At 35.1% G+C, this 23,188-nt stretch overlaps 1 protein-coding gene across 9 annotated transcripts in view; it reads right to left on the minus strand.

The window, feature by feature from the left end:
- Adgb (androglobin) overlaps positions 1 to 23,188 on the minus strand; it is a 169,142-nt gene that overhangs the window by 22,532 nt on the left and 123,422 nt on the right. For 8 of the 9 annotated variants that reach the window (XM_071612936.1, XM_071612933.1, XM_071612934.1 and 5 more), the window contains 5 exons: positions 19,310 to 19,421; positions 10,070 to 10,242; positions 7,097 to 7,273; positions 6,231 to 6,336; positions 3,194 to 3,412 (listed from right to left, as the gene is read on the minus strand). In XM_071612936.1, coding sequence (XP_071469037.1) covers positions 3,194 to 3,412; positions 6,231 to 6,336; positions 7,097 to 7,273; positions 10,070 to 10,242; positions 19,310 to 19,421 — 787 coding nt within the window. Of the gene's footprint in view, positions 1 to 3,193; positions 3,413 to 6,230; positions 6,337 to 7,096; positions 7,274 to 10,069; positions 10,243 to 19,309; positions 19,422 to 23,188 lie in introns of those variants that run through there. The other variant, XM_071612935.1, reaches the window with a different exon arrangement.

The raw sequence follows: 23,188 nt of genomic DNA on the forward strand, positions 1-23,188 counted from the left end.
TAAGCTCAAAAGAGTCTTTACTGAGTTTACATCTGGATGAAAGAGGTATGTTGAAATGACCCAGTATTATTATATTCTAATTTGTATAGTGTCCATTTTATGTGATTAGGTGCACCAACATTTGGGGCATAAATATTTACTATAGTTATATATTTTTTGATTGTTCCCTTTACCAGTATGAAGTGAACTTCTTTGTCTCTTCTGATTAATTTTAGCTTAAAATCTACTTTTTCACAGATGAGTGTATTTTCTCCTGATTGTTTTCTGGCTCCACTGGAATGGTATATAAATTTTCATCCTTTCACTTTCAGCCTGTGGCTATCTTTGCCTTTCCGTGTGTCTCTTGGCAACGTATAGTTGGATCTTGTTTTTTAATTCATTCTGCCAATTTATGTCTTTTAATTGCAGAATTGATACCATTTACATTAAATGTTATCATAGAGTGATATTAATTCCTGTCATTTCAATTTATTTCCAATTTCGTTCTAATGTTTAATTTGATCTTGTTTCTCATTTGCTTAGCTGCTGTTCAACGGAGACTTAGTAATGTGTTAGTCATAAGGTTTTGTTTTTTATTTTCTCTGTGTGAATTTAAGTATTTTCTGTTGTTTTAACTTAATTTCTATGAATTATTTGAGCTTCTGCTTCTCTTGGAAGGTTTTTATTGCTAATTTTATTCTGAAGGATAGATTTTGTGAATATAGAGAAGTTGGTTGACAATTATTTTTCTTTTTCTTTTTCTTTTTTTTTTTTTCAATACAATGCCTTTATTTTTATGTGGTGCTGAGGATCGAACCTGATGCCCATGCTAGGCGAGTGCTCTACCGCTGAGCCACAATCCCAGCCCTGACAATTATTTTTCTTTCAGGACTGGGAACACATGATTCTAAGTCCACTGGATTTTAGAGTTTGTGTTGAGGAATTTAAAGTAATTCCTTGGAATTCCTCTAAATGTGACCTGACATTTTTATCTTGAGGTTATTAAAATTCTTCCTTTGTTCTGTATTTTAGGCATTTTAATTATAATTTGTCATGGGGATGTTCTTTTTTGATATTGCCTATATTCCAAAGGTTTGGGAACTTTTTAGTAATTTCCCTGAAGAAGTTGTCCATTCCAAAAGCCTATATCTCACAACCCTTTTCAATCCCAATGATTCTTAACTGGGTATTTTAATGTTGTCCCAAAGTTCTTGTTTATTCTGATCATAGTTAATTATTTTCTTTTCTTTAATACTGTCTGAATGCTCAAGGTCAGTGACTTTGTCTTCCAGTTCTAAGATTCTGTCCAGTGTAGCCTACTCTATCAGAGAAACATTCAACTGGACATTTTATTTGATTTATTGTGTATTTCATTTCCAGTATTTCCTCTCCTTACTTGTCCTCTACTGACTTGCTTAATGCATACAATTGTTTTTATATGTTTCCTTAGAATTCAGCAATTATTTGTTATAATAATTTGAATTCTTTATCTTGTATTTCATCCATTTCAAAATCTCTGTAGTTGCTGATGAATTATGAACTTTAGAAGGCCTTGTGTTACCTTGCTTTTTCATAATTCTTATATTCCTATGCTGGATTTTATGCACATGTTGGGATAAACTTCTCTTCCACGCTTATGTATGAGGCTTTTGTAGGGCACAGCATTCTCTTGCCAAAGAGTCCTAGAGTGATCTAGATTGAGACCCTTCATAGGTGTGTTATCCACAGACTTTGTGTTTATTTTATCTGTTTTTGCTACAGAAGTAGATGTCCATGAGTGAGACCTAAGACTCCTCCCCTACAGCTATTCCTACTTGGGGCCTTGTTGGGGGTTTTGCCTCTTCTATTCTTTGTATTAAAGTGTAACTGAGGTTTGAGTGTCGTTAAGTTTTGTGTTCAGCAATGTATACTTTCTTTGGACTGGGTGTATTTCAGCAGCAGAGTTTCTACCCTGTGAGCTTGAAGTGTTCCTAGAGATTTCCAACACATTACTAAGAAGCAGGAATCCCATTTCTTGAATCCTGATTTATGGATCAACTGAAAACAGCCTTCCTCTAATCCACTATCTCAATACCCCATTTGAAAAGCAGAGATTCCATTATTTGCTTTTTATAATCCACAGAGGCTTACATGAGATAATACATATAAAGTCACTCTACAAATTAAATATTAATATAAAGGGAATTCCAATAAGTGTTAGTGCCACTGTCATGTGTATCATTGCTTATTAAATAGGCACTTTGTTTTCCATCAGCTCAGATATATCAGAATCTCTTATTTGTACAGTAAGAGAGGGGTCTTTGAATGTTGTAATTTTCCTCTTTACTATAGAAATCACTCAAGGCCATGTTTTACTCTTAAAACCCTTCTTAACTTTAAAATTCTCAGAATGAGTCAGCAATATTGAGAGTAGAACCAACACTGTAGTTTTTGAGAATATTTCCTTCCTAAATATTATTCTTTCTAGCTTGAGTTCTGAACAAGTGGAGAAACAAAGAATAACTGTTATTATTGATTCAGGTTAAATTAGAGATGAAGTTTGATGTGAGAAATAGAAAGACCATTTTCACAGAACCCCAGGGTTGGCAGACTCCTCCAGCCCATTGGGTTGCTCAGGGAGAAGCACATATTCAGGCTCCTGTGGGGGCCAGGCTCCCAATGGATTCCTTCCAAATGTATCAATAAATAAGACACTTAGCCCCAACTGGACTGAAAAAGTCCAGGAGTTTCTTAGGAATAATCACTCATCATGGAAACCAGGAGTGTGGAATGTCATTTCCCTGTAAAACCTTCCATCAAATATTTTGATTCATTTTAGTGAAGAATTATAAACCACATAGACACAAGTCAAGTCAATGTGACTCCTGTACCACTGAAAATTGCTCTCTTTCAGCATTTTATAAATAAAATACTTAAAATGTAAAAAAAATCTATCATACAGCATGCTGTAGATAAAAGAATGTGAATGGCATTTTCAGTATTTGTAGCCACAGAAAACTTATACACAAACATACACAAAAAAATACCTGCTAATTTGTTTTTTTTATGCCCACTTTTTCTTTAAATATTTAGCAATCAAGTTCTTAAGTAAATTATCAGTTCAGATAAGTAAAATGAAAACCTTAAATCCAAAATAAATTTTTTTTTGTTTTATTAACCTTAGCATCACATATATGTTAAGGGTCTTTTATAGAATTTTTATTTCAATACTTACCGATGGTTTCCTTCTTCAAACTTTGCTCACGCTCTTCCTTCCCTGGTGAGGGCACTATTCCACTTTCACTGCTAACAGTTTTTGTCAGATCCTTTAAGCCCTTGCTCAGTTGCCACGTCTTCCACAACATACTTCCTCCTCCTGATAGTAGTATATCCCTACTCTGTTGACACTGAAGACTCTTTGCATCTGTCTCTTTCAAAAATGCAGTCATTTCTCCTACAACATGACATGTACATTGCTGATAAAGTTTGCCTTCTACTAAATCATGGCAAAAAGTAACAGGGCTTGCATGTGGGAACACAGATTTTGGAGGAGGTGACTCAATAGCTTTGCAACTTATAATCACAGCACTAGCAAAACCTGTCATCTGTACCACCAGAAATGGTGTGAACTGCAGGATGGCAGTGTCTGGAAGCTGCCTCAGGTTATCAAAAGTTTATAAAAAAGTAGAAGCTTTTGGGAGCTGAGACAATACAAATAGAAATGAGACCTTGGAACTACTTGGGCTGCTGTGAAGGTGAGCCCTGGAGAAAGTGCCACCAGCCCTGTCCCGACCACTGTACATTTTAAGGTACTTCTCTCTGGTAATGGAGTCCTGTGTGTAGGCACTTATAAAATTGTTCTAACTTATATTTGAAAAGGGATTCTGCTTGTGAAATCCTAAAGCTTGGTGGTTTCTCTTTAATCCACTGTTTCAGTTCCCTACGCCATGCAAAAACTGTAAAACTTACCACAACTTCCACATTAGGCAGACTTCATTCCTCTATTTATTAATTTGGATGACTTAATTTGCACTATATTTTGCTTTGAATGAAAGGCAGCAATAGGGTAATGCTTAAGAGCATGAATAAATGTTGAAACAAAAGCAAGACATACAGTAGTCAAAATTTGGTTCTTGAAAAATATTATCAAAATTGATGTACCCCTAGAATAAGACTGATCAAGAACCAAAGAGGAGGAAATTAAAAATTATTTCAATAATTTTGACTTAGGTAAAAATAGATGAATCTCTTGTAAAAACAACCATGCCTGATATAGGAAAAATTAAACTGCCAAATAGTGAGACACACAGAGGACATATTGTATGAATATAAACAAATGAAATTAAAGAATAGGCCAAATTAATTGATGGTGGTGGAGTTTAGACTAGTGGTTACCTTGAGAGAGAAAATAACTGGGAAGGAGAATAAGAAGACATTTGGGCTGCAGTGAATATTTTATGTCTTGATTTAATCTAATGGTGGTTCCATATGCAAAAATCAATCAAGCTGTACCAGTAAGATTTGTGCCTCAACTCTGTGTATGTTTTATGACAAGGTTAGGCTTCTCAGAGCCTTGTTTTCAACTAGAGATTCTCCTTGGCCTGTTTTTCTCAGCTTTAGCAAAGAATCCTGCTAGAGTCTCCCTACCCAAGCTCCTCTTTCCTCAACCCTGATATCCAATCAAGTTTCTTTTCCCTAATCATTAATACTAAAGTTTCTCTCAGTAATTTTCCACCCACTCTCCCTACATTTGGGTATAAATACCCCCTTGTTTTTGTTATATTCTGAGTTGAATTCTATTTTTCCTTTCTATTTCAGTAGTCTTAAAGTCGTTCTTATTTTTTACAATTGTCTGCATATTTTGTCCAAACACCTTAATACAATTTTCAAAATAATTGAATCTATATTCTAAAGGTCAAGAACTGGATCCTATTCACCCTTGTCTTTCTAGCATTACATTGGAATCCAATAATGGAGGGATGGGATTGGGAGTTAGAAATATTTCAAATTCTAATTTTGTCACTTTCTCGACATATGACTTAGGAAGAGTAAAAGTGATTCTCTGAGCTTTGGTCTCTCTATCTGTAAAATGGAAGTAGTAATGGACTGCCTCATAATTATGATATATGCAAATGGGATAATACACAAAAAACATAATTCACAGTGCCCATTCCAGGAGTAGGGTGATATTGCTATTCACACTATTCATATGAAAAGGGATATTATTCCTGTAACAATTATTGATTGACATTCCTCAAGATGTGAACATGGAATAATACAATTTGGAATGTGAATCCCTCGTGCCTCCATGAAAGCCCAGAGGGATGATAGGTAGAGGTAGCCAAGGTGTTATGAGAATACATTGACATGGAGGGCCCATCTATGTGCTGGCTCAGTCTCTGGGTGTCTTGTGAACTTAGACATATTACTGAGGCACTCTGGGCCAGTGTTCTAATTGGTAAATTGGAAATAATGTTGTATACAGTTGATTCTACGTATTTGCAGATTCTGCATACATGGATTTGAACAATCATGGATCAAAAATATTTGAAAAAAGTTATATTGTCATACACTAGGTAGTTAGTCCTTTGATTTATGCATATGTATTAAACATGTACAGAGTATTTTCTTTATGTTATTCTCTAAGTGATATACTAAAAAACTGTTTATGTAGAATTTATATTGCATTAGGTATTTTAAGTAATCTAGAGATGATTCAAAGTATGCAGGAGAATGTGCAAACACTACATTATTTTACATAAGGGACTTGAGCAACATTGGGATTTTGGTATCCATTGAGGGTCCTGAAACCAATGCCCTGTATACGAGGGCTGACTAAAATTAAAATAATGTATGTTGACAGGCCCAAGGCAGTCGCTCAACAAAAGTACCTAGCTTTATTATGATGATGACTATTGTTATTATTTACTGTAATTGTTATTTTATAGGTACCAGATTTATAGCAGTAGACCTGCCTTCAAGTTTCATGCTAGTATTTTCTAGCTAGTTGTACTCTCACTTTGGTTTTCTCTAAAATTGGAAAATCCTATCTACTTGGGAGGAGGGAGTAGGATATAAATGATAAAACAAGTGGAAGTGATTTGATAAATTAATTATTATATATACTGATCTGAAATTGCAAGGCCTTGCAATACTTGAGACTAGGGATTCTGAAACATTTCCTCTTCACCAAGCATGAAGAGCTGACTAATTTTTAAGAAGTGCAGGCAATAGCTTTGTGTTCAGAGGCAGCAGGGACAGGATCCACTGACCTTCTTCCCCAAATTTAATCTGGCTGTCAGGCAAAAGCAAACTCTCAGGGAAATCAGGTGGTCTCTTAAATAACTGGTTGAGGTAGAGCAAACGAGCTTGAGAGGCCTATAGGAGAAACATTATCAGTCTTTAAAATGCTTTGAAAATTAAAAAAAAAAAAAAACAGTACAGGCAACAACATGTTAGTGGTGGGTGAACAAAATAGGAACACGTGAATGGAATAAGACAATTTGAACCAGGCTAAATTTAATAAATAAATTCAAATTTTGAGCCATCTGTGATTTTGACAGTTATTTTTAAAAAGATATGAAGAAGCAGTCCTAGGCATGCTATCTTAAATCCAGGTGCTCCTGAATCTTTCTCATCTACCCCAATTACCCTGAGTGGGGACCTGAAACACTGAAACAGTAGTAATAGTGTTTCACTGGGGCAAAGATTCCTGCCTCAGGCAGAGAGTGGAGGGAGAGAATATTTCAAGGTAGAGCAGCGTTTGCCTTCTATCTAGGGCTGGTCCAGGAACAGGCAGGCATACATTAAACACTGCTATGCTTTATGACTTGAGGGCCTTAAGGGTAAATGGAAATATAGCCCTGGCTCTGTGAAAGAGAGAGGAAACTTATAGTTTGGATGAATAAGTGGCACCATTACGTGCTTTGGTTTTGCAGATCCTCTGGGAATCAGGAAGGTAATATTTTACATTGTGTCCAAATGTGGTCTTAACATATTTAGCTAGGCAATGTCTGATAACATTCAGGTATCATTCCTAAAAGGAAAATTGCATGATTTCACCAACATGGCTCTTCCTTCATATCATGTCTAATGATGACAAGTAAAAAAAAAAAAGAGAGGTTTTCAGTCACATGACCTTAATGGCTCTTCCAGGCTCAGTAGTCTCCCAGGCCTGCTTCATGGCTCGGATTTCATCTGCTCTTTCTGTATCTTTTTTCACATCAAATAATTCAGTTTCACTGTGTTCAGAAACCAACCTCAAAATCCAGTAGGGTTTATTTGGATCTTCTTGTTGCAAGTGAACAGCGGGTACCTGAAAGGTAAAATGAAACTTTGAGGCAAATGCTCTTCTCTTTTCAGTAGGATCTAAGTTTTACACCCAATTCATCCTTTTACTATTCAGTATTTGCACAGGAGAAATGAAATCATAATTCACAGAAGACTGTACAAGAATGTTCATTGCAGTTTATCAACCGATGAAAGGATAAGTAAATTATATATTCCTATAATTGATAATGTATTATATAATATATACTCCTATATATATTCCTAAAGTTGCATACTACTTAATATGAAGCATTATGAAACTACTGTTATATACTATTGTGTGGATGAATCTCTCAGGAAGACATCATACTGCAATGAAAAAGTTGAGCACAAAAGAGCACACCTTGTGTGATTCACTTGTATAAAATTCCATAACAGTCAAAACTACAGTTTGAAAGCAGGTGAGTGGTTGTCTGGAGGTGAGGTATAAGGAGGACAGAACTGACTGCAGTGAGCTTAAGGATGTTATATAATCTATACCTTGATAGGGGCATGAATTATATCATGGTTACAGTTGTCAAAAGTCATTGAATTGTACAATTAATATTTGTACATATCACTCTCTGTAAAATATACTTACAATTATGCACAATAAAGTTTAAATTATACTGATTTGTACTCATAACATCTCTTCACAAAAATGAGAGCAGCATAGTTGACCATTTCCAGGTCTGTATACTTGCCATCCATTCATTATGAAAGTGAACAACATTTTGAGCTTTCATAGGATCCTGGCATGGACCATAGGCTAGGGCAGCCTTGACACAGAGTGGGCAATTTCTATATATTTGATGCTCATTGATGGCAATCAGGTAGGGAGAGAGACTTTAGTTCTTCACATAGCCTTTTTGCCATTGTTATGGTTTAGACATGAGATGTTGCTCCCAAAACTACTGTGTAAATGCAGGAGGTAAAATGATCAGATTCTGAGAACTTAACCTAATTTGTCCATCCTATTTGAATGGACGGAGTAGTAGCTGTAGGCAGGTGGGCAGGGCTGGAGGAGGTGCACCTGAGGCCCTGGAAGGGTGCATCTTCCCTGAGGTCCCTTTCCTTTCTCTTTTCTCTCTGTGAGTCCTGCCTCAATGGCATGAGCAGCCCTTTTGTCTTGGTGCTTTGTCTCACCTTAGGCCAAAGGGATGGAGTTTGCTAAACATCAACTGAACTTCTTAACCTAACAATAAACTTTTCCTCCTCTAAGATACTTTTGTCGGATATCTTGGTCACAGTGATGAAAAGCTAACATGGCCACTTTCTCTGGCTCCTATTTCTCTCTCATTGCCATCATGCCTGTTAGCATGCCGAGGTGTCTCTCAGATTTCTATGGATTGTTTTTTTTTTTTTCTCCACCCTTTATCTTCTGATTGAAAAATCTCATTCAAGCTATTTCTCATCAGGGGAAGAAGACTTCTCACTGTGAACCAGCCTGGAGTCAGTTTGGGAAGTGGGATTTTCCAGGAAATCTGCCAGACAATTAAATAATAAAACTTATGAAGTCACATAGCACTTAGGTTGAGACTGTCAGTTATCCATGTGCAATAGTGCATTTGGGAAGGGAATGGTTGCAGCCATTGAATGAGGTTTTCATATACAGTTTGGTTGTAGTGCTACCCAAAAGACCTTGCTTTTTACAAAATTCCTCTAATATTCTGTTGAGACCAAATCCCACAATCAGAAATTCTTTTATTTCTTACTTTTAAAAGAGGGGAGTGAAGGGGGAGAGGGGAGGGGATATGAAGATAGGAAGGATAGTAGGATGAAACAGACATTATATATATATACACACACACACACACATATGTATATATATGGTTGCATGACCAATGTGATTCTACAACATATATAATCAGAAAAATGAGAAAGGATACCCCATCTATGTATGTTATAGCAAAGTGCATAAATGCATTCTACTATCATGTATAACTAATAAAAACAAAAAAATTTTAAAAAAGAGTTTTTAGCTTTTATCATCTTTTAAATGGCTGATAAATTAGTTTTTCAGAAACTTTTCCAGGATCAAATTTTGATCAGGAAAGAGAGAGCTATGAAGGTACTAAGGGAGCTGCGTGTCTTTTTGTTGTTTTTAGATATTTGACAGTGAGTATATTTGGACATATTATACACATGCAACCCATTCCAATTAGGATTCCATCTTGTGTTTGCACATGATGTGGAGTTACACTGGTCATGTATTCATATATGAGCATAGGAGACTTATATCTGATTCATTCCACTGTCTTTCCTATTCCCAACTCTCCTCCCTTCCTTTCATTCCCCTTTGTCTAATCCAATGAATGTCTGTGCTTCCCCAAATACCAGACAGGTCCAAAATACCAGACTGACTTGATGTTGCCTCTGCATGTCTTTGCTCATTGCCTCAGTTCAGGGCCTACTTCTTTCTCCTAGAAGAGGTGGGATTAGATACCTACCATTCCTACCACGGCACACACAACATCTAACACTAAAGTCCTGTTATCTTTGGCTTCCTGTTTTTCAGTGTGGGTTATTTAAGGGTAAGGACTATATGATATTAATCTTAAAAATCCACATTCCAGTAATAGTGTCCTGCATACTGATAGTTCAATTAATACTTTTAAATATTGAGCTGCTGAAGGGGTTTTGGGAAAAATGTCCAAGAAATGTCCTCAAGGTATCTAGGTTGCTGCTGCAATCCGGGAGATATAATTATTCACAATTTCAACTTCTGTACAATTGGGCAAATAGGGAACCAATGAGCCAAGGTTCACTAAGTGACTCCGATAGGAGAAAAGACCACACCCACCTGAGGCTCAAAGCGAGGTGCTTGTTTTTCTTTGGTTGACCTTTCTCTGTCTGAAGACTTTTCTTTGCCTTTCCTTGTTGTTTTGGAAGTTCCTGAGGATTTTTGACCCTCACTGATGGTATGAGAATCTGGACTTCCCATGGTAATTAATTCTTCATGCTTCTCTCCATGAGCTAGAGAGACACAAAAATGGAAACTAGTGGACATTATATGACAATAAAATCATTTCACGTAAGAACCAGGGGAGTGAGTTGGTGAAATAAATTCATATTTGTTTTCATTCTTCAACAAGCAAACATATCTTTTATGAAGGTCTGCTTAACTCTTTTTATAAAATTGAGTTTAATTCATCTATCATCAACACCCTAGGTGTATGTGGGTCAGTGGGCGTTGACATCTGACACTGTGCAGCAATCACTACTATTTAATGTACTTACATTTTCATTTGTTGAATAATTTCCCTGTCTGGTACCTGCAGTGCAATATTGATCTCATTTATCTCAGGTCTAATCTTTGCTATTTCCCTCTTAACTATTTTTACTGCATCCCATAACTTTTGATATGTTTTGTTTTCTTTTTAATTTATCTCTAAGTATTTCTTAATTTATCTTGCTATTTAATCTCTGAGCCATGGGTTAAGGGTATATTGTTTAATTTCCACATATTTCTGAAATACCCAACTTTATTTATTATTGATTTCTAATTTTCTTCAATTATTATCAAAGAACACATTTACATGATTTTCAGACATTTTCAGACATAAATCTTTGACATTTATTTAGAGTTGCATTAGCTATAGTTTATCCTGCAGATCTTTCAAGTGCCCTTGAGAGGATTATCCTGCTGTTGTTGAGGAGACTACTCTATAGATATTTGTTAAGTCAATTTGGTTTACAGTGTTATTCAAGTATTTTATTTCCTTTTTGATTTTCTGTTTAGTTGTTCTATTCATTTTCAAAATTGGACTATTAAAGTTTCCAACTATTATTGTCAAATTACTTATTTCTTCTTTCAGTTGTACCCATTTTTTTGTATTTTAAACTGTGTTGTTAATATGTGTTTTCTTTCTTGAATATGTGACCCTTTTACCTTTATAAAATATGTCCCTTTGCTATTAGTGTCTTTTGTCTTAAAATCTTTTTTTCCCCTAGCATTAGTATATTTACCCTAGGATTCTCTGGTTACTATTTGCATAATACTGTTTTTCAATTCTTTTTGTCTTCAGACTATTTGTATCTTTGAAACTAAAGTGTGTCTCATAAACAGCATCCAGCTAGATCTTGTTTACGTTGTATAGTGTATTTACCTTGTATTTAAAATTATTACTAATAATGAGGGATTTATGTCTTCTATTTTACTGTTTTCATCTAGGGCTTATCTCTCTATCTCTCTTTCTCCCCCTCCTCCATGGATACCTTCTTTTGTCTCAAATAAATAGTTACTAATGTACAATTTTAATTCCCTTGTTTTTTGTTTGTTTGCTTATTATATATTTTTATTTTCTTATTGTTTTCCTTGAGATTACAATTCAAATATTAATTTATAACCATCTACTTTGGATTCATGCAGTTTAATTTCAATAGCATACAAAAATCTTTGCTCTTAAACAGTTCTGTCCTTTATGCTGTTATTCTAAATGTCATCTTACACATGTTGCGTCTATCAACATTGACCCATTATTGACTTTAGCTTGGAGTCAGCCTTGTGAGTAGGGTGTTTCAGGAAACCACCAGACCAATAATAATGATATGACTTTGGAATAAGACCTTGAAGAGCTCTAGCACCATTTTATTCCTGACGGCTGCCATCTTGGACTGAAACATAAACCATGGGTTTTTAATAGAATATATCTTGCTTTCCTTAAATAAACACTTTTTATTTGTTTTGTAGTTTTTTAATTGCTTTATGGAGAAGCTAATTATCAAAATTCTTACTCTACCATTTTCCCCAATATGCTCCTGGATTTGTTTGCTTCTCTAAACCTGCTAAGAATCTTTACACACAAATAGTCTGAGGCAGGGTCCTGAGAAAATGGGCAGTTTATATGTCAGTTCTCTCACAGCTGCCTGGAGACTTTGTTGGTAGTCTTTGGAATTAAAAAGAACTCAGGGAGAAAAGGTGAGATTCCATTCTAAGCAACTTGTTTCTTGCCTGTGGTGAGTAGGACAAGATACAAATGGACTGGTAACACGTGAGCAGAAAAATAGGATAAATGAGCCCTCAGAAAGAGAGTCAGGTTATTTAAACCAGAGAAGAACAAGGCATAAAATTAGAGATGATGAACCACAAAAAAACAGGAACAAGAGAAGAAAAAATAAGAAATAAAGACAAAGATTTTTATAGGAAGTCACACAGTAAAATCACCTTTCATCAGAAACCCAGGACAGGCTTCTGAATACACATTTTCTCCTGTGCTCTTTGGCATTCTTTGCCAGCCTAAAACTTGAAGGTTGAAGAAACACTGCTTGCACCGAAATGAACCTTTCCTTCAGTATGAGGGAAATGGGCTTCAGCCAGCCTCATTGGCTATAGTCACTTCTCTAAATTCTTGCCCCAGTAAAATCCAACTCCCAGAGATCTCATTGACAACAGAATATAAAGTAAACTGTATTTTATAGTCCTACTTGTGGATAGTGCTGGTTAAATGAACTTTATCAACACTGGAGTAGAAGAATGCTTTTTTCACTTGGTGCTTCCAGATAACTCTGTTACTGATGATGCTGTGGTTTCTGTAACAGCAATTCACAATTCTGTGAATGTACAAGTATCCTGTGGATCATACTCTGAGAAACACTGCCCTAAGAATTCTACACACTTGTCTCTTTTGTTAGATGCAAGTACTACAAAGGGATGGCCCGAAAGGCTGAGCATTAATGGCTTAGAATTCAAAGAAGCTAAAGATACTTTGCAAGGCTGGTTTTCAAATTTGATCCTGCATTTGAGCCTGTGAGGGCTAATTTTTGAAATGGATTTATGGCCACTCCCCTAAAGTTTCTGATTTGGTGGGTCTAGTGTGGGTCCTCCATGGGCACATTGTGGTGTTGAGGCTGCTAGTCCAAGGACCACACTTTGAGGATCACTGGTTTACATTTAGGTCCCATAGTTTGTGATTTAGAAACTTAATCCCCAGCGCAACAGTGTTCAGGGATGAGACCTGAAGAAAAGAGTTGGTCACGAGGGATCTGCCTTCATGAATGGATTAATGCCATTATTGTGGGAGTAGGTTTATTATTGAGGGTGTGGATTTCTTATCAGAGAATAATTTTGGTCCCCTTGCCTCTCTGTCTCTCTCCAACATGTTGCCTTCTGCTGTGTTGTGATATAGAAGGCCCTCACTAGATACTGGCACTTTACCCTGAAGTACCCTAGCCTCCATAACCATTTGCCAGTAAATTTCTGTTCTTTATAAATTATCCAATTGTGCTATTTTGTTATAGTAGCACAAAATGGGTTACAATACCTTATGTTCTATTAATTCTTTTTAATAGTTAAATATCCAGGTGGCAGAGAGGCAAGTAATTTTTTTTGAACCCTACTATGTTTCTTCCTAGTTTGATTCTCAATGGGTCCCAGACAGGCAGATTCGGAGAGTATCTGTTGATGTAATTTACTCAGTTAATGTAATTTACTGCTAAGAGTTGAATCAGCATTCAAATTTAAGTTCAAAAACGCTGTCAGTCCTTTACAAAATCAAAGTTTTGTGAGTCACCCCATTAGCCAAGTAAAATAGTAATCGTAAAAAATCCGCATTTCATCAATTACTTGATGCTCTGATGTTACGTTCACATTGGAAGCAGGTCACACTAGTAGATGGCCAAGGGATGATGGGTATCACTTGTTCTTCTACTGACAAGACCAACTGCTAAGAAGTGTTGGGCCATAGAAAATTTCATGGTTAAATAATTTCATGACTTGGCAGTGAATCATGGCTCAGGCATTGGATACATTCAATTTACCGGGTAATTTGAGCCTAAGTTGCCCCTCTGTATAATGAAGATACTAACTCCGCACACACAAATCAAACTAATCACTATAGAGCAGGTAAAATAGCATTCTACCTAGTATCATACACCCTGGGTTTCTAAGGTGTTTAATAAATTTCTGCTGAAATTGAATCTCAAGGTATTCCTGAAGTACTTCTGGGGCTCTCTTTTCTAACTGCCCATAGTTAGTAATGGTTGAGTCATACCTTAAGGTATATTTGAAACATACTTGATATGTAAATTTATACATTAATATGTATAAATTTATACTTGATATGTAAATCTATACCCACTATTTTGTCAGACACAGCTGGTGTGTGCTGCCCACTTTCCTAATGTTGTTAATATAAAACTAATTTCCATATTTCTTAATGGCATAACATATATTAGCTTTTTCTCCCATAAAGTACAAGTTTTTGGAAGGCCAGAACATCATTATATACCTCCTTTCAAATCCCTGATTTCACATCTATTATAATATGGAATTCATAATGCGCATTAACTCCTGTCAGCTTCCCCATCACTCTAATAAAATTCCTGAGGGAAACAAAGAAAGAAAAATTTATTTTAGTTTAAGCTTTCAGAGGCCTGAAACCCATGGTCACTTGACTATTGATTTTGAGCCTGAGATGAGGCAGACCACCATCACAGTGGAGAGTGTGTGGTGGAGCAAAATATATATGTTTTTGATAATGATACCATTTATATGTGTTTCAGCAAATATACCAGAACCTCAAAGGCATAGGTCAGCAGCATAAAGATGGTAAACATAGGCAAAAGGAATTTAAGATCATGCCACAAATTCATCTGAAGGCAGATGATAGCACTAAGTTCCTCCCTGCTCAAAGTCCTCCAGTTTCCTTAAGTGAAAGGTACCTTGATAAGCAATATTTACTGCAACTTAGGAATTAAAATATACTAAAGGTGGCACTGTTGCCTCATGTTAACCAGAGGCCACATTTAAAAAAAAATTTAAAAGAAATATCCTAGGTTGAATATTACTATAATTCGGGCCTTATTTTGTATTGTGAGATTGTGAGCTGAGCTATAAAGATGTGAATTTTTGAAAAAAAAAATCAAGTTTTACACTTATTTCTCACAGAAATTCAGTATTTGATATGAGTAAATAAAGCAACATTTCTATTGACTTTGGAATGAATATTTTAAACAATATAATAATAAAAAGAACTTGATCAATTTCTTATTGACATAAAGTATTTATATTTTAAAAGCAAACAAATTAATAATTTGAAAACTTTAGTAAATAAATGTTTCTAAAATATATCATACCCTTAAAATTAGGATATGTGGGTTTTGAGTTGTAAATATTATTGAAGCATAGCAGTCAATGCATTGATATGTTTTAATAATCAAACTGTCTAAAAATCCACATTTACAAATATGCCATTAAAGATCAATTATTCTGAAGTTGAAAGCTGCCTTTCAAAGATTGTTCAACATTTTCTTCCACATAGAAAAACATCCTAATTCATTTTAAACACAATTCAGCTTTAGTTTCTTCACTTGCTGCTTTTCAGCAACAAACATATTATTCAATAGAAGGTGTAATTTAATTTTAGCAGCTGCTCTTTCATACAATAAATTTTCAAATGTTATATCAGAAAAGAATACATATTATTTCTCCTAAAGCCTTTCTGCTACTTAGAGAATAACATCTTTTAAAATACCACTAGGACCTAGGAACTTCTATACATTATTTTGATTCTTCACAACAACCTTGAAAGACAGCACTTATTCTAGTCTTGCAGGTGATGAACATCCTGGTTCAGATCACTGAACCTAGGGTGGTTTAGCCACTATGCTGTATTTCCCCAATTGATAATACTGTTCCTTTAAAATTTTTAATTCATTTTAACTTTGTTCTCTTACATAACTCTGTTTTTCTTACATTATTTGATATTCTGATAGTATTGTACTATATGGTGCTAACTTGCCTTGGAAAGCTTAAAACATTTCCCCCAATATTTCTTCCTTTATTGTTGCAGGTTCTTATAAATCCTAATGGATTTACACACCAGTTTCACCTATGAATACAATCTTAAATTAAATTTAACCAGAACATTCAGTAGGTTTTATTGTTGTTGTTATCATTTTCCAGTGCCTGGGGCTGAACCCAGGACTTTGCAAGTATTCTACCACAGAGCTATGCTGTAGTTTTCTTTTCATGATTTATGCTGGGATTATTTATTCCCTGTCATGTAGTTTATATTTATACTTGCTATAAATTACAATAGTATGACTATTTTGGAAGTAGCAAGACAGGCATAACAAAATATTGCAACGTAAAAAATCATGAAAGAAATACAGGCAATTCATGAAAGAAGCCATGCAGGAAAAAAAAAAAATGGGATTTGGTTCTCACTCTTGATTTACTGTAATTTCTAGTTTCCAGGAACATAAGGTAAAATTTACTAATACTACAAACTGTCCTTGAAGAACAACAACAATGCAACAAAAAAATGAGAATAGCTTTGCTGAACACATTAGCATGAACAAAACTGTGCTGTTTTCCTATTATTTTGATTTATTTCTGTAATAGTGAATATTTTTTATTTGCACATAGGTCTTTAGCATAAAATATTTAATTCCACTGATATTAAGCAGAAACTATGTCTCTACATCTTGGGATGGGGGAATACACTACCACAATTTGTACCACTCTTTCTAGCACTGATTTACACACATAAAAAAGAATTTTTTTTAGGTATAGTATGTGCCAAGAAATTTCGATTTGGACCACGGGGGAGGTGGAGAAAGGATAAAGGCTGATTTAAAGGATAACAAAAGCAATAGCCTGACAGGAAAGAATATACAGAGAGAAAGAGAGAGAGGGAGAAAGAGGTGGTGGGGGGGGGGCGGGGGAGATAGTAATCCACAAAGAGGAATAAACAAATAAGATTAATAGTTTGTTCTCAATTATTTTTCATTTGAACATTGTGGGCATGGACAGTGGATTCCGAAATAAAGGCCTCCGAGTCACTGCTATAGGGAGTCTTTAAGGCAAAGTTCGGGAGAGTTGGGTGGACCTAGGACACCTTCACTGCATCCAAAGGAAGGCCTGGGGCCCACAGCACTGGGTCAGAGAGGCTGCTGCAAGAGCAGCGACAGCCAAAGCCAGTGCCTTTGCCACCACGAGGGAACCAGAGGGAACCAGTGGCACATGCAGCATTAGACATGGCCTGCAAGGAGCTTTCAGCTTGTATGTGATGCTTATTCATGGAAAAACTCTTCTCTTCTGGTTAGCAAGAACACCAGATCAAAATCTTGCCTGTTCTGTATTTCAGACATCCTCAGTGGTGCTGGGCAGTGGCTGTGGAGGGGAGGCTGAGCTAGAATGAAGAGATAGTTCAACAAAATTCATATTCCATGAGATTAACTAGGGAATACGTAACAAGGTCGAATGTATATCATTATTAAGCAGTTGCACAGCTTTTTTGTTCACAAACCAGTTTTGAGCACCTGAACAACTGCTTTGGGAGTTATACATGACACAGATGAATAGCAAAAGAAGTGGCCGCTATGTGGCTCAGAGGCCACGGCTTTCTCTTCCTGTATCTGTGTCAGACATCGATCAAAGATGACAACATTTTCTCACTGAGCACAAACCCAGCCTCAGAATCTTGTCAACACGGCAGGCCAGGGAGCCATCAGGATTTAGGCACCTGCTGACACAGGCATAACACTTACACGCATCCACTCAGTGAATGTTAGGGAACTAACATTCTGTCTGGATCTAGTGACACAGAGATGAGTCTGGGAAAGACATGGTTCCTCTCCCCAAAGAGAAGAGCACTACAGGGGAGGACAACAAGGTCAGGATTTCCACACAGTCGAGGCACACAGAGTACACTGGGAAGAAGTGGGGACTCTTCTTATTTATTTTAATAATTTTTCTTTGAATCATATGACCCACACTAGAATGTGCCCTTTTAATAAACGTACTAACAACCGTTTTCTCTTAACTTCTGTATAAATGAAGCTCTATTAACACTTACCTGTTTGGGTCTAGGTGATAACACAGGCAAGCAAACACCTGAATAGAGTTTTTAACAACTGGTAAATAAGGCAATAATAACAAGAGTAGTTTACATGTCTCCTTTCATTCAGTCACTCAACAAATATTATGGAGTGCTAATCGAGTGGACAATACCTAACCAGTGGCTACACAAGGCATCAGAAAAGCAAACATAGACAGAACTCCTTGCCTCCCAGGCTTCCATTCTAGTAGGGGAATTTAGAGAGTAAGTTCCCCCTTATCTGCGGAAAATATGTTCCAAGATCCTCAGTGGAAGCCTGGAACTACAGTTAGTACCAAACTCTCTATATATTTATATATAATGTTTGTTGCTATGTATACATACCTACAATAAAGTTTAACAAATTAGGTGCAATAAGAAATTGACAAAAATAAGTAAAAATAAAAGTCAATAATTATAACATGTAATATACCATATTAAAAGTTATGTGAATGTGGTCTCTCTCAAAATACCTTAATTCCTTATTGCACTGTGGTAATATGTTCAGTTAATGGTTGACCACTGATGACTAAAACCACAGAAAGGAAATTGGGAAAAGGGGAAATTACTGAACACTGTTAGAGGATGATAAGAGCAGAGGGTTTATCTTGTCACGTGTATGATAGATGTGCACTAAAAACTCTACAAAATACCAAGGAAGCTCTGATGTGGTCTAGCATGGAATGTTAGAACTAAGGCTTATAGGATCAGGGAGCTTTTACTTTTGATGTTATTCTCTCTTGTTTTGTGTAGTTTTATTTTATTTTAAAAATAATGTACATGTATTATTTTATTAGGCAATTTGGCTTCAATTTGAGCACATAAATAGAAAACACACACTTCATCCCAATCTGTAATTGAAAGATTTGTTAATATTTGAAGAGCTTGACTTTAGTTTTATGATTTTCCAATAACTACAGACAAATATAATTTTAAAATGTAATAAAGTTTCCTGTGTGTTTCTTGAAAATGCTAAGGTATAATCAATATGTAATTTTTGCAAATTATACAAAATGTGTTTAAATTGGCCTAAATAATCATGTATTTTGTTTTTCAGGAACTAGGCAGTAATAATGTGAAACATAATTAACACAATGGGAAATATGGCAGGTCACAGGAGATAAATTATAGACAACAGTTCTAATAATTATGTGATCCACTTAGTATTAAATATTTATATGAAACACAACATGCGCATACAAACATTTAGGGTGACATACCTTTGTTATCACTTTTCTCTAATTCTTTTAGTGCTTGAACAAATATCTGCTGACTTTCAGTGAGAGGCCAACTATTATACAATATCAAGCACTGTATGATATACTTGTAGTTCTGTGAAATAAAACACAGTGTTTAAGAATAAGCAATAGGAATATACACAATATGTACATAATAGAATTTGTTACACTGGGCATGTGATAAGTATATACTTTTCCTTATTATATGCTCATAATTTAATTCAATAACACTGGATGTTCTCAAACTCTATTGCACAACACTTCATAAGTTTAACACTCTCGAGGCTGGGCTTGTGGCTCAGCGGTAGAGTGCTCACCTCGCATGTGCAAGACCCTGGGTTTGATCCTCAGCACCACATAAAAATAAAAAAAAATAAAATAAAGGTATTGTGTCCAACTACAGCTAAAAAAATAAAATAAATATATATTTAAAAAGTTTACACTCTCATATCTCCACTTATGCCTGGCCATTTTCTGTTTTTATTTTTTGCCAGTACAGTGGGTATAAAGTGAAATCTCACTGCTGCTGTATTTTGCAGTTTTCAAATTATTAAAGAATTTGAGTAGTTTTTTTCATTCTCTGACTTTTAGGATTTTCTTTGTGCTCAGGCACAAAAATGGCCTCCTACATCATCATTTACTGCTTTTGTGGAGTAAAATTTCACAATTAAATCTAAAATACCTTTGGAGTCCACCTTTATTCATGGAGTTAGCTTTTGGTCTGGTTTTATTTCTGTCTTTGTAGAGGTCATTTCTGTAGTACCATCTACTTGATGGATTACCTTTCCTCCTTTGATTTATGATATCATCTTAATACTGTATCAAATTTTCATAGAAACATGATCTGTTTCTAGTTTTTCTCCTACTGCTTCATTTATGTGTTCTTGTACTAATATTATTTTATTGCAATGACTATTTAGTTTGTCTTAATATTTAGAAAGGGATGTCCCCTATCTTTGCTTTTCTTTTTTAAAGTGGACTTAACTGTTTGTGAGTTTTGATTCATTCCTATTCTGAAAAACACAGTGGGAATCTTGATTAGCACCACATCGAATTTAAAAATTAATTGGGGGAATAAAGGATGTCTTAAGACCATTATGACACCTTATTGAAAAGCATGGACTGCTTTCCTGTGTTAGAGAAGCCATCTATATTCTTTAGTTGTTCTAATCACCTCAATGACCTTTACTAAAGGATCAAGTTTTTCTATGTAGAGAACTTGTGTATTTTTGGTTAAGTTATGGTCTAGATACTTGCTGCTGTTGCAAGAGTTGGCACATTCTACTGTCTGATGCATTAGTGCTGCTTGTAGAGGAAGGCTACTGAGTGTTATAGTTGTAGAAGCAGCAGAGCATGGTGAGTAAGGGTATAGCCTCACCAGTTGGATCTGTCTGAGTTCGGGTTTAGTTTTAGCACACACCTGGTATTTGGCATTGAACAAATCACTTAAGGTCTATGTGCTCTTGGTTCCTCAACTGTCACATGGAGAGAGTGAAACTGTTTACTTCAAAAGATGATGGGAGGATTAAAGATCAATGTACATACACTGTAACAGGTACATAGTTGGTAAATAAGTAAATATACAAGAATTTGCTATTAGTAATGTCTTGCCAATCTTCCTAAAATCTCTTGTTAATTCTGAATTTGTCTATTCTGTTGGTTTCTTTGGTCATATAAGTCTGTAAATAACTCAGTAATTCTTTGAAGTGGAATTTCTATTTTGTTTCTTCTCATTGTTCTAACTTTCCACCATCATAATGTTCCAGTATCATTAAATATCAACAATGATAGTGAGCATTCTTATCCTAATTTTAGTAGAAATGCACTTTAATTTTGTATGTTCATATATTGCTTTTGTATATAAGATTTCTCAATTAATTTCAAGATTTTTGGTATGTAACATTTGCAGTTTAGAAGTTCTATGCCTAGTTTGATACGAGAATGTTTGAAAAATACCCAAAGGTTGTTGAACTTTATCAAATGTTTCAGGGTTATCCGATTGTTCTCATCTAATCTGTTACTGTGGTGACTTATACTGACAGATTTTTTTAATTGCAAGCCACTCCTGAACTCCTGAGATGAATGCTCCCTGATTGCCTGGCACATTAGAACTGATTATCTGTTATCTATACTTCTTCATCCATTTTTATAAATAAAATTTACGCATTTATCTTGTGTTACTCTTATCTAGTTTTGGAATCAGGATTACAGTAATCTCTTAAAAGGATTGGAAAGTTTAAACTTTTCTTCTGATTTTTGGAATAACTTACTCCTTGAAAGTCTGATCAACATGGCTTTTGGCACTTTGACAAGGGGAGTCTTGGGAGATGTTGATTACCTATTTAATTTTATAATTTTTTGTTCTTTTATTAAGATTTTCTTATGAATCAACTATTGATATTCTCCACCTCCTCTTCCCACACAGGAATTTGTGTATTTCCCAACCCCCATCCCTGCCAGGTTTTAAATTTGCTAGCATAGAGTTGTTTATAATAGTAATAGCATTAAAAACACCTATAGGGTGTAGTTATACATCAACTGTATTTTTAAATTTTGCATTTGGCTAATTTATATCTTCTCTCTGTTTAATTGATTGATTTTACTAGAAGTATATTTACTTTATTAATCTTAGAAATAAGTACTTAGGGTTTATTGATTTTTTTTTTTTGCGTTTTGCTCACCATCTCATTGATTTCTGACCTAATTATTAAAATCATTCTTCAGCTTTGAGTTGATCTTGAATCCTTTCCTTTTTAATAGCTAAGCCCACAGAGTTCTAATCATTCATACCTCCTTATTAATTAATCTAAAAGTCAATATTACACTAAATGCTACTTTAGATGTTGTATTTAGATGTTGCTTAAATTTTTCAATTTGAAAGTTTTCAAATAATCATTGAGTGCTATACTTTGCATAATTTCTTATTTGATATATTTTATCTAATTTTCACATTGGGGACTTTCACACTATCCATTAATTATTAATTTCTATTTTATTGCATTATGCTAAGAAAACATAACTACATAGTACAGATAGCTTGGATTTTATTGGATTTTAATCCACTAATTGCTTATTACACGGTCTGTATTTTTAAAAATATCCTGGATGTGCTAAGAAAAATTGTGTTCTCTGTTTTCTTGGTGTTTTATATAGATATCTACATAATTAGATACGTAATTAAATTTTTCAAATCATCACTGTTACGATTTGGATAAGGACTTCCCTCCAAAAGCTCACTTGTAAGACAATGGAGCAATGTTCAGAGGTTCATTTCATGGATTAATTATTTGAAAGGAGTACTGTGGCTAGGTCACTTGGGGGATGACTTTGGGGTTTGTATTTTGTCTCTGATACCTCAACCAGCCTCTCTGCTTCCCAGCTACCTTGAGCTGAGCAGTTTTCTTCAACCCTACCCTTCCATCATGATGTCCTCCCTTGCCCTGGACCCAGAGCAATGGAGCTGGATGACAGTGTATTAAGAAATCTGACCCCATAAGCCCAAAATGACTTCCTCCTCTAAGCTGTTACTCTCAGGTATTTTTGTCACAGAGGTGAAAAGCTGACAAATATATGCACGACCATTCTCATTTTGTTTTTCAGCTTGATTTATTAGTTTGTGAAAGACATGCATTAAAGTCTTCAATTGTGAATTGTACACTTATCTTTTTTTTTCCCCTGTGATCAAAGTTTTTGAGTCTTATTTATTGTCTCTTGGTAGTTAAGTGCCTCTGTGTTTCTTAATGTCATATCTACTTTATTTATTTGTTTTTTAATTTTCATATACTATCCCTGTTGAAGTCTATGTATTATGACATTTAAATTATTATTATAGCTCTCTCTTGATTAATGTTTACCAGATAG

The sequence above is a fragment of the Marmota flaviventris genome, chromosome 6, assembly GCF_047511675.1.
Source record: "Marmota flaviventris isolate mMarFla1 chromosome 6, mMarFla1.hap1, whole genome shotgun sequence".
In the NCBI taxonomy this organism is placed as follows: Eukaryota; Metazoa; Chordata; class Mammalia; order Rodentia; family Sciuridae; genus Marmota; species Marmota flaviventris.